General features: G+C 37.4%; 1 protein-coding gene across 1 annotated transcript in view; it reads left to right on the plus strand.

The window, feature by feature from the left end:
* The window catches only part of CDC73 (cell division cycle 73), an 89147-nt gene extending 83053 nt beyond the window's left edge, over positions 1–6094 (plus strand). The window contains exons 16-17 of the mRNA XM_032647199.1: positions 847–988; positions 1907–6094. Coding sequence (XP_032503090.1) covers positions 847–988; positions 1907–1943 — 179 coding nt within the window. The 3' untranslated portion in view covers positions 1944–6094. The remainder of the gene's footprint in view (positions 1–846; positions 989–1906) is intronic.
* The last annotated feature ends 6642 nt before the right edge of the window (positions 6095–12736 follow it).

Raw genomic sequence — 12736 nt, forward strand, 5'->3', positions numbered from 1 at the left:
ACCTTCCAGTTGTTTCTTCTTCCCTTTTCATTTCTCACCAAGTTCCGTTAGTTCTCACTTGCTAATTATCTCTTGAATCTTTCTTGTCATATGTGTATCTTCTCCCCAGTAGAGCATATCTCTTTCTCCTCTAGATTAGTATGCTGTATCATCAGTCTCTGCTATACACTCTGCAGTGAATCCCTACATCTCTTAGGTAAAAGTCCAAACTCCTGAATATGGCCTACAAGGCCAGCATTGCTCTGAACTTCTATGGTCTTAGCTTTTATTCATTCCCTGTGTTATTTTTTTTTCCCCTACCTTACTTTGCATGATGCAATTTTGTTAAATTTCTTTAGTTCCTAGACTAAACCTTTTTCTCTTTGAGCATGTTCTTTTTGTTAACTGGATCACTTTTCTGTGTAATTCTTACTCCACCCTGCCTATCTAAGCCTTTTCTGAATCCTACGACGTGGGAAAGGTACTATTCTCTTGTGTTCCTATGATATTCTACTACCTTTATCATACTGTATGTGAGTAGTCTTTTTCTTCTTCTTATCCTTCACTGGATCATATGCATTTTATTTTACCTCATTTTTTATTTCAGTCCCCAGTGGCTGGCATGTATAAGCCTCAGTAAATTTTTGTTTAATTGAATGTTTTGGGAGATACTACAGTGCTCAGCCTCTTATTTCAAAGATCACTTTGGTTATAATACAGTTTTGGTTGGTGGAAGAAAGGTTGACTTTTTTTTTTTTAAGTTTTTTTGATTAATGTCTGTGTTTGGGTATTTTTATTCTTTTATAAAATATTTTTATAATTTTGGTTGCAGTTTGAATAAAGAGTATTAATTCTCCCCCCCTGTAGTTAAAGCCTTCCATCTCAAATATGATGAAGTTCGTCTGGATCCAAACGTTCAGAAATGGGATGTAACAGTATTAGAACTCAGCTATCACAAACGTCATCTGGATAGACCAGTTTTCTTACGATTCTGGGAAACCCTGGATAGGTAATCCTGATCCTAAGATGCACTTAACTTCTGCCTTATATTAGTAATTTTCCTGCCTCCTTATTGGATTTTAAGTTTCTTAAAGTTGTGAACCGTATCCCCCAAAGCCCCTTTAAGACATTACCTAATTTGTTGTTGCTCTAAAATAGATAATTAACCAATATCTTGGTTATACTGACTTGAACAAAGGGAGAAAGGGCTTATAGCTTGGTAGAAAGAGCACTAAATCTGAGTCAGAAGACCTAGATTTTAGTCTTGATTTTGTGATTCGGCTCGAATGAACCATGTGACTTTTCTGAACCTTGTTTTCTGTCTGTCCAGGGAACTTGGACTAAGTAAGTGATCCCTTAGTATTTTGCCAGCACCAAAAGGTCTCTGACTCTGGACTTGAGTTATGGGTAGCTGGCTGCTCGTGAAAGGAGTTCAGTTTTTGAATATATCTTAATTACTAGTATAAATTGAGTTCTTAAAGACCTTTGCAATAATATCAGTTTTATAATAGGAAATTTAACAACAGCATGTGATCACAATACCACTGAATCTGTGGTTCTCGTTTCAGGTGCTCTGTAAAATCTGTAACTTTCTTGGTCTCTCACTGAATATTATGGGTTTCCTCAAAGTCACAGGTGATTGAGTTAACCCAGTGGTTATAATTGATAATATATTAAAGAGAATCATTTATTATTCTAGCCAGAAGCTCTTAGATTATAGAAATTATTAAGAGGAATGTTTTTTCTGGCTTACTTCAGAAATCCTTATATTCCCAAAGGTTACAGTATCCATTTTTTAGAAAATAAAACATCCTATTCCAGTGTTGATTTTAAGTTTTAAAAAATGTCAACTTATTTTTACATGTAATATTCTAAAACTTCTAGAATTCTTATAATCATTATAACCTATTATAATATTATTTTTCAGGTACATGGTAAAGCACAAATCCCACTTGAGATTCTGAATTACTTGTTTTCCCGCTTTTCTGGAAATCTGGATTAAGAAGCATGGATACACCGTGATCTAGAGACTGGGACTCAAGCTTTATGAATTTATCAATGAAGAAGGTCGCAGATCGATCTTTTATAAAACCTTATTTGATGATTTATGCTTCAAAGGGATGATGCCTGTCATATAAGCAAACTTTTTGGCTTACAACTATTTTTTTAATATTAGCCTTCTAGTCTGTAATGGAAATTGTATATTTTGATAGAATTTTTTTCTCCATTGGTTAAAGTAGCATTACTTAAAATTTGTTTCTTTAGAAAATAAATACAGGTTACAAAAGTGTGTATATGTAGAGGTTATAAGGCTCTCTAAGCCATCTTCTGATTTTTCATTGCTCTATAATTCCTTTTATTGAGAATACTGTGTTATGAATGGTATTAATTTTAGTCTCTGGAACTTCCAAAACCAAGCAAAGGGATGTGACTATTTTGAATGAATCAAAATGTCAGCCTGTATGTGTACTATATCTGTACTTTCTCTATTTAAAAAGGAATAATGAAAAGTCAAGAACAATTCATCACCTTTGGTTGAACTGTTCGGCTTTTCAAGACTTCTTTACTTAAAATGAATACATTTAATGAATGTACATTCTTCTCACTGACTTTGGTAATTTTAAAACTTAGAATGATATATTTCTATCTGTGATATCTTTCCACTTGAAAAATCTCAAAACACAGATTAAAAACCTTATAGGCTATAGTACTTTTTATTTTGGGAGCCAGAGTATGATTTGGGGGAAAGAAATGTATTAGTCCTACTGCAGTGTAACTGTCTTTTCTCATAAGTCCACCTTTGATTCTTTGTATGGTATAGGATTTTGAGTCTTCTGTTTCTAGGCATGTTCTTATCTTCCATTATCTTTAAATATTGATAAACTCTCCCAGACACCAAAGAACATATTTGCTTAATTAAGTGTCTGAACAGAAACAAGATAAAAACACTGGTATTTTTATGTGCGTATTCAATATCGTATAAAATATAAAACCTATATTTTAACTTAGTAAAATATTTTACTACTTCTGTACGTTAGAGTGTTGCATCCAAGGTAAAACGAATGAGCTTTTTTCTTGAGTCTTGATCCACCTTTTATTACTTAAAAGCAGCTTTTGGAACCTTTACTCCCCTAAAGAGTTTTTGCCACTAGAATTGTTGCTGATCATTCATCTTATGTCATTTCCCGCCCCAGGAATCTCTCGTAGGTTAACATATTTTATGTATACATTTAGCTCTTTCTTATGTTAAGCTGACATTACCTAGCCTCATTTTGAAATTTAATGCTATCGTAAAAATGAGAAGCACTTAATATTTATTTTTTAAGTAACCAAAAAAGTCCATGCCAATAATGAACAGAAAAAGTATTTATTCATATGGAATTCACTAGGTTCCTGAGGAAGAAAGCAGTCAGCGTTTTAAATTATTAGATTTTAGGATATTTATAAGGTTTGAACAGACTCTGCCCCCCACCCCTTTCTTCCCTTCTCTGCATCCTCTCTTCTTGAAAAGAAAACTCAAATTTGTTCACATTAGAATTTCTCAGCATATAAATCTGTTTTCAAAATAAATTGTGTTGTATAAACTTTCTCCGTGATGAAATAGTCAAGGACTAGAATCTGTAATATTTTAATGTAAGATTACTTGTTAAGACTACTACAAGTGGACATGAACTACCTTTCTATAAAGATTTTTAGTATTTATACTTATGTATGAAATTTATAGAGTGTGGTTAAAATTGGGAACATCTACTTTAAACAGGGTTTATTTTTCTATCTTGAATTTGCCTTACGTGTATTCAGAGGCTCTGGAAATAACATTAGGAAAAGTACAAATATGCTGTTTCATGTATTTGAAAATCAAACCCTTAGTATGTACTTTTTGTCTTTTTTTTTTTTTTTTTTAACCTTCATTCCCTTAATTAGGTCCATGTAATTCATTTTATAGCCATTAATTCTAAGGAAAAAAGCTTCCAGCCCATCACTCTTCATCCTCTCATGGCTCCAGGTCCTGTAGCGGCACCTGTCACAGTGCCTTGCACACAGTAGGCATTCAGTACATATTTATGTGCACGAATGAGTGATGGATTCTCAGTGTAACTGATTTATTACAAAAAAGTACTTTGACTCTACTTGGTCTTGGAGTTTAAAAATACAGAATTGTAATTGTAATTCCCTGTAGGGAATGAAGAGTCCTATGCAGATACTTTAATGGAAAGGAAGTATGCATTAGTAAGTTTGACTTACCCATAAGTAACTGGAGACACCCTTGTCTTGTCTCACCAGTAAAAGAAAGCGCCTTTTCTTCATTCGTAGGACACCTTTTCTGAGTCAGGCAACAGTAAGAAGCTTGTGGGTTTCAGTCAGCAGCTCTCAACCCTGACTGTACGTTAGAATCATTTGGGGGCCTTTAAAAAATTCCGTTGCCTGAATCCTGTTTCTGATTTAATTTTTTTGGGATGAGACCTGTTCATCAGTATTTTTAAAAAGTTGTTCTTCAGGTATTTCATGTTGAGAAAGGATCGAAAATCACTGGCTCAGTTTGTTACGAAAACAATGCCAGTATTAAATGTTGTGTCGTCTCCTCCTTTTTTTGTTTTTTGTGTTTTTTTTCTTTTGTGGCCACCTTTTGCACTAGACCATCCCCATTATTGGTGGTATTGGCCTATAGTTCCACAAGACAAATTCAAGTCTTATTTATTTAATATACGAATATTTTGCTGTTTAATATTTAAACAATGTTTAATATATTTCCTTATAAACTAGTATTATAGTTTATGGTTTGTTTCCCATGTGTCCATATCCTTTACTAACTTTTTTTTAACAGCAGCGTGACAACAGTCCATACAGAAATAACTAATTCATAATGAGGAAAATTCATAATTAATTTTTAAGGTAGAAGGAAATAAAGTATTAATTTCTTATCTGCCATGCAGAATTAGACAAATAGAATTTGCTTATGAAAGGAAAGAGGCATACTTTTTAATTGGTCTACACAGAAAAGTAAAAGTAAATTATTCATTTAAATAAGATTCATTATCTAATAAACATTGAAGGAAATATTTTTCCTAAATAAAAAATTTTGTGACTCCTAATAAAATTAAAGTGATGACATTGTTCTTTTTTGGAGGGTGGGGAGGGGGTATTTAGTTGCCATATTTCTTACTACATAACAATTTCATTTTATTGGTGTCAACAGTAGGAACAGTGATAAGATATACATATGTGGCCAGGAATAAAGTGCCACTTTGCCAGATAACTATTAGATGAGTCTTAGTTGTCAAACTAATTCGTTTATAAAATTTTTTGAGACCAACAGTCTATAATATTACAAATGCAGCCATTACAAAAGCTGGTCAAAATTAAAGGAAACATGAAAAATAAATGTAATCACATGAGCCTTAATATTACGTGACTGAACTTTTATGATTCACTTGGATTTGATATTCAACTGATTACTCTAACCATGGTATATTAACTTTAGAAATAAAAAGGGGAGAAGTGACTGAATTTGACATAAGAATTGCATTAGAAATTTTGAAATGGCATGTCCTATATGTTCTGGCCAACTCATTGCCACATTTGGATATATATTGACCCCAGCATGGTTTCTATATTCATATGTTGGAATAATAACTAAGGAAAAATTGAAAATGTATAATAGATGTATAAAGAATTATATTTAGTAAATGCATAATAGGTAATAACACTTTCAGGTTATTGATCTGTTCGGCTTTTTATGTATTAGGTAGTGTTTATACGAGTATCTTGGGAGTTATAAACGCGTGCCATTTAAATGAGTAAAGCTAATGAAATAAAACCAGTTTTATTGCCAAAATTCAAAAAGTGGGGTGATACCATGTCAAATTGAAGTAAATGACCTATCTCTGAGAATTTCGTTTGCCATTGAATTCCATTTCTATCCACTTTAAATTTACTAAAAGCTACTTAACCTCCAAGTTTGATTAAAGTGCTTTAATATGTAATGCGGTTCATGTACATGGCGTAGGCACTAGAAGTGATTGTCTGGCCACCGATTTTATTATTTCTCAAGCAAAGTGGTTCTTGAGTAGAGTTTAAATTTGGGCGGTGTAACCTGATAAAGTGTTGTACTCATTCTGATTTAACATCAGTGGATTTTTAAGTCTCCGGTTTAATTGTGAATAAAACATTTTGTGGTACTTTAATACTACCCTCCCCGCGCCCCCATGCCCCACCAGAAAAATCCCATTCCCCCAAGAAGACAGAAACTGTACTGTGGGGTAGGATGTGGATGATGAAAGTCTTTACATAAAATGATTCATCAGATTTTTCAGGCATAGTATTCCTCTGTTTCGGAAATAAATACAGTATATAAGTTTTCACTTTGAAAACTACTGAGTTAAGTACATTTATAGTCACCTTTTCTGTTAATGAGTTAAATAATACAGAGACTCGTAGTTCTTCATAAAGATAAGCTATGTGCTCGGCTGAACTTATAGCTTGGTTATGGTCACATTTCCTATATCCTTGTAATAGAATTAAGAGTGTATCCTGGTAAATTACATTATCTTTACAGTTTGGGCATCCTGATTTTAACATTTAATAGTTTCAAAACAAACTGTACTCCCACATAATCAAAGCGTTAGCAGCAGCAGCATAGTGGCGGTGCCAGTAATAATGTGTGGATCTTCCGCAGCAAAATTTCTTTAATGAAGAGTTTAATGGGCCATATTCGAACTTAATTTCCATCCAACTCATAAGTGCCCACTAAATATGTATTTTATTCTGCTCTCTGTTCCTTTGATCATCTGCTCTTGGGTGAGCTTTCACATAACTAAAATAGATATAGCCTGAGTTGTAAATGTTGAACTTTTTTAGGGCTTAAAGGTACTAGTATATAAATAACAGCACATTGCCAAATAAGCTTTTTTTTCTGTCATTTTCTAAAACACTTTTCCTATTATATTTGATTGTATAATGATCAGCATTTATGGTGGGTTAGAAGACTTTTCCTCTCAATTTTCTTAAATGACCATAAAAAACATTAAAAGTAGCTCTGGAGAAGGCTGTGTTGTTGAGTCTGTCTCATCATTATTTGTAGATCCTTTGGCATAGAATTATTAATAGTTTATAATTCACCCTCATCTATAGAATGTTGATTTATATCACGTAACTGATGTCAGTAGGGCTGAGGCCATATGAAACAGAAGGCATCTGAGAGATTCTGTTTATCACATTTGGATATTTTTAAAGGGCTGTGCTTCATTTGCTACAAAAAAATCCAAATGGAAACACATTGGGTCATACAACATTCACTGTGATAAAATATGGTAATGTATACTCACAGAAGAGCTGCCATCCTGCAGTTCACAGTGTTAAAGATGTAAATGTGGTGATGGCATCAATTTTCCTTTTTAAATTTGTTAAATAATATGAACATGTTTCTCTTTAAAATGGAATAATGTGAAGGTTTGTCAAGTCAGTGTTGATGGTTGGGGGAGATCAGATGAGCTTGTTCGTGCTCGTTCAGTTATTTTAGCACAGTTGGGCATCGCTAATGTTTACGGTGTTTTTGATTTTAAAGAATTTGTATTCTTAGTTATGTATTTTTATTCCATAATACACCACTGAGTACAAAAAGGAAGAATAAGAGTTACTGATGATGAAATAAAATAAATTGAGGAGCATTAATGTAGTTTAAAGCAAGTTGATGTAGGAATTTGAGGAGAAAGAAGAAATTATTTGGGAACTCCCAAATATAGTAGGATTTGGGCAGCGATGTATCCTTTTGGGGTTTCAGTCATAAATTTAAGTGAAACTAGGCAAAGGCCTGTAAGGTGTGAGAGAGATATATATATTTCCCCCCACCCCTCCAGCGGCATTTACCTGCAGGTGTAGAGAAAGCAAATAGTTAGATTTTTAACTTTTGATGGAAGTAGAAGCAGGCCAGGGAGTTGAAGATGCTCGCAAGGTGATGATTATTGGACCAGAACATGGGATCTAAGTAAGCCCTTCAAGGAATAAATGATGGAAAGGAGGTGGTGGATTGGGGAAAGTGGCACCGACCGTGAACTGAAACCTTTAGTGAAATGAGGCTAAAAGTGAGCCTGAAAGATGAGAAGGCCAGAGGATGGGATGTGTGAAATCAAGATTTCAGAGGTGATAGAATATTGATGAGAAAAAGTCAAGACCTTGGAAGAAGCCGAGATAGGAGGAGATCTTTGAGATAAAGAGTCAAGGATCTGTGAGGCAGTGGTTATTAATGTGAGTGTTGAACTAATCTAGAATGACAACAAGAACTGGGGTGACAGGGAGGACAGCCACAGGCTAGGGACTCACGTTGATGGCTGCAAACAAAAACCTTGGCATTATATCAAGAGATCAGTGAATGTACATTTAGGTATTTTTTTGAGATTTAAAATAAAAAGGTATAGATCATTTCAACACCCCCTCCAAGTTACTTTAAAAATGTTATGTATTTGTCCCATTAGCACAGATTATGAGAGCTTTGATGTTCCTAAGTGCAAATTCTGCCTGTGGCCTTCCTGCCTACTCTGAGACTTGTCTTCCCTCTTTGCTCCCCTGTGAGGCTAGTTCTTCTCCTAGCTTCTGGAGCCCAGCAATCCTGAGGATGGTAAAATCTTTGTTGGAAGACCTGAGCTCTGCCCTCTTCCGAGATCACCCCCTCCCCACCCCCTGAGGTGGTACTCGCAGCTCCCTACTAAGGGAGAGCACAGGGATCAGTTCTCAGACTGTATGCAGGGTGCTGGGAGAAGGAACCCCTGGGGATACTCGTGGTTGGAAGGGGTTTTTCATTCCTGAGGGGTTTTCATTGTTTTTATTCTATGGGAGCCTCTTTATTTCCTCAGTTTGCTTTGTTAAGGATTTTTGGATGAGGGTTCTTTGAATGATGTCGGCTTTGTTTTCCTACAGTGAACTGGTTCGATGCTCATTTGAGCCTAATCTAAATCTTGTCTGCTTGATATGTTTCTTTCCTCAGTTTCTTTGTTAGCATGAGGTTTTATGCCTTCTCTTGATATTATTGCAAGTTTTTCCTCCTTCCTCACTCTCCCACCAAATCTTTAGTTAAGTATGATCCAGCTGTGATCCTGCTTTACTTGATTGTCTCTACCCAGAAGTGACCCTACCTCTTCTTGATAGAGGAAGCAGAAGCCATGAACTTCCGGGACTGTATCTCACAAACAGGTGTGCACAATAATAAGCATTCTTTTTTTTCTTCCCTCCTGTCAACGATAGTTTAAACGTCCTGCCCCCCATCAGGGAAACTGCCCATTCATACGTGTTCTACAACCTCCCCCAGTGTCGTGAGTTTTGCGTTCTTACTGTTTACTCCCTAGCTTGCATCTTCATCCTGTCACCTTGTACTTACCCCTTGCCACCCACGTTTAAACTTGGTTGCACCTTTCATCTTCAACGTGAATGCGGTTCTAGGGGTATGGCTTGAAGATGTGAGAGCCTCGCTCTCAGAGTTCCCTGGACTTGGAAAGTGGTGTAGTCCACACGGGTGGCACCAGGCAGACTCCACTCCCAAGTCCCTGCTGGGCTGCTGCGTGGCGGACTCACTTCCGTGTCTTCCTGCGAGGCTGGGAGGAGGAGGTTCTTGTAGACGGAGGAAATGAGTTGGAGGAGACTGACCTCCTGCCTCTGCTGGGGGCTGCCAGTTTGCTGGCTAACCCCCCATCAGTCCACGGAAGCCCAGGTCACTGGCTTCTATTGCTCACAGGTTTACGGCACTCAGAGTATCCCAGTTTGACTTATGCCGAAGGGTGAATGAGTTGACAAAGGAAAATAGTCTACATAAAACTTAAGTAGCCGGTATCTAGAGAGAAAGAACCCTCAGAAATGGGTAGTGGTAAAAAAGAATTGCTGTAGAGATCAAGGACAACTTTAATTTTGAAAAAGCACGTGAGGAAATTGGTGTGAGATAAACTTTCCAGAAATTAAAAACCTGACACACTGAAGTGTGGTAGGAGAGAGGGAAATGGCCCCTATCAAGGACCAGATTAGTGGCCTGGAGTATGTGTCATAGTCATTATTTATCTTTAGAAAAGCAAAACCCAAAGATATGGAGATGGTAGCAAAAATGAAAGCACCTCGAAGACAAGTTTAGGATATTTAATGTGAAGAACCATAGGGGGGAAAATGGAAACAGACTCAGGAAGGCACACTCACTAAATACTAGGGAAAAATTTCACTAGTTTGAAAGGGCTCATACTATGTAGGTTCCAGGCAACATCGGGGGGTAAAAGACACTTGGCAGACGTTTTGGTCAAATATTTATTATCTACTTCGTGCCAGTGACAAGCATGGTTTTAGTCACAGAGAATACAGGGTGAGCAAAGCATTGGGTCATCCCTCAGTGAATGGGATGAGATGGACGGGAATAAGTGATACAGGAAAAAAAAAAAATGAAGCAAAGTAGAGTGACTAGGCTGTGTTGGGATAATCCTGTAGAGGCAGGATTTGCTATTTTATGCAAGTGGTCAGAGACGTCTCAGGAAAGGTAACATGGGAGCAGCAACCTGAAGGAAACAAGGGAGTTGGCCTTGTTAATGTCTGGGGAGAAACACTCCAGACAGGGAACAGGAAAACCCTGCGGTAGTGTCCTGCGTGCTCTTTCAAGGGGAGACGAGGCATCGAACACGGTCAAAGATGAGGGGGCCTGCAGCAGTAGGCAGGGCTGAGAGGGCGCTGGAGGCAGGTGTGAGGCCTTTGACACACACGGGAGACCTGGAGCGTTTGGGGGCAGAGGAGGGACACCAGGTGAATTACGTGTTAAGAGCGTCTCTCTGCTCTTGGAGAATAGACTGTGTATGCAGTAGAGGCAGAGACGGGGAGACCAGATCACTGGATATTGTGGGAATTGAGATAAGAAATGACACGGGCTTCGAGCAGTGTGGTATCAGTGGAGGAGCGACAAGCGGTCAAATTCTGGGAATATTTTGAAAGTAGATGGTTGGGTATGGTGTGTGATACTTATAGAGGCAACAAGTTCGCTTGTTTGGTTCTGCCTGCGTAGCTGGAAAGCACGGAGCTCCTGCTTCCTGTAACAGGACAGATTGTGTGAGGGTCCCATTGGGGGGCGGCAGCAGTTAAGCTGTAGGGAATCGGGCTTAACTGGGATGTTGACTTTGGGATGCTGGTCAGACAGGCTGGAGAAGGTACTCAAATTCTTGAATTCCAGGGTAAAGAGAGGAATTTATAAAGGAAAAAAAGAGAGGGAGAAGGGAAATCACATCTCCAGGCTTTAGAGAATGACTACAGCTAAGAATCCCTTTCCCAAATAAGATTGTTTATCTTGAGGATCCACAGAATGTTTCTCCCCAGTGACCTGGGTTGAGGAAAATGTACCAAGAACTTTAAACAAAGACCTGTGTTCTGTGATAGAGAATTTGTAACGTGTGAAGTAAGTACAGTACAGCAGTTAGTCAAATAAATGCTAAATAAACATGGGTTGACTTGAAGCTTTGTAATACTTATTTAGATTTCTTAGAATGAGAGTGAAGTTTAGCTAATAATGATCTATCATTTGATTCTGCAAATTTAAGCAACATATGGGAAGTGGAAAGTAAGTAAACATATAACTCGTGGGTTTGGGAAAATCCTAATGTCAAGAAGAGATGCGCCCGTATCCTTAAGGATGGAATTAGTAGGATATCTTCTCTCCACAGAAAGACAGAAATCTAAGAAGAAATTTTAGAAGGAGTTTGAGTTTTGCCTGGTTTTCTTACTTCCAGACTCCTTAGGACTTGGCTGTTCTCATGTCTGTGAATTGTAGGCAAATCATAGCAGAGTGAACACCCACCTCTCCCTCCATCAACTATCAAGCAGGCCTTGGAGAAGAGGAGGTGCGAGCTGGCACGTCTTCACTTTTTTTTTTTTTTTACATCTTTCTTGGAGTATAATTGCTTTACAATGGTGTGTTAGTTTCTGCTTTATAACAAAGTGAATCAGTTACACATATGTTCCCATATCTCTTCCCTCTTGCGTTTCCCTCCTTCCCACCCTCCCTATCTACCCCTCTAGGTGGTCATAAAGCACCGAGCTGATCTCCCTGGGCTATGCGGCTGCTTCCCACTAGCTATCTACCTTACGTTTGGTAGTGTATATAGGTCCATGCCTCTCTCTCACTTTGTCACAGCTTACACTTCCCCCTCCCCACATCCTCAAGTCCATTCTCTAGTAGGTCTGTGTCTTTATTTCTGTCTTAACCCTAGGTTCTGCATGACATTTTTTTTTCTTAAATTCCATATATATGTGTTAGCATACGGTATTTGTCTTTCTCTTTCTGACTTACCCCACTCTGTATGACAGACTCTAGGTCCATCACCTCATTACAAATAGCTCAATTTCGTTTCTTTTTATGGCTGAGTAATATTCCATTGTATATATGTGCCACATCTTCTTTATCCATTCATCCGATGATGGACACTTAGGTTGTTTCCATCTCCGGGCTATTGTAAATAGAGCTGCAATGAACATTGTGGCACATGGCTATTTTTGAATTATGCTTTTCTCAGAGTATACGCCCAGTAGTGGGACTGCTGGGTCATATGGTAGTTCTATTTGTAGTTTTTTAAGGAACCTCCATACTGTTCTCCACAGTGGCTGTATCAATTTACATTCCCACCAACAGTACAAGAGGGTTCCCTTTTCTCCACACCCTCTCCAGCATTTATTGTTTCTAGATTTTTTGATGATGGCCATTCTGACTGGTGTGAGATGATATCTCATTGTAGTTTTGATTTGCATTTCT

This window comes from Phocoena sinus, chromosome 1 (genome assembly GCF_008692025.1).
Source record: "Phocoena sinus isolate mPhoSin1 chromosome 1, mPhoSin1.pri, whole genome shotgun sequence".
NCBI lineage: Eukaryota > Metazoa > Chordata > Mammalia > Artiodactyla > Phocoenidae > Phocoena > Phocoena sinus.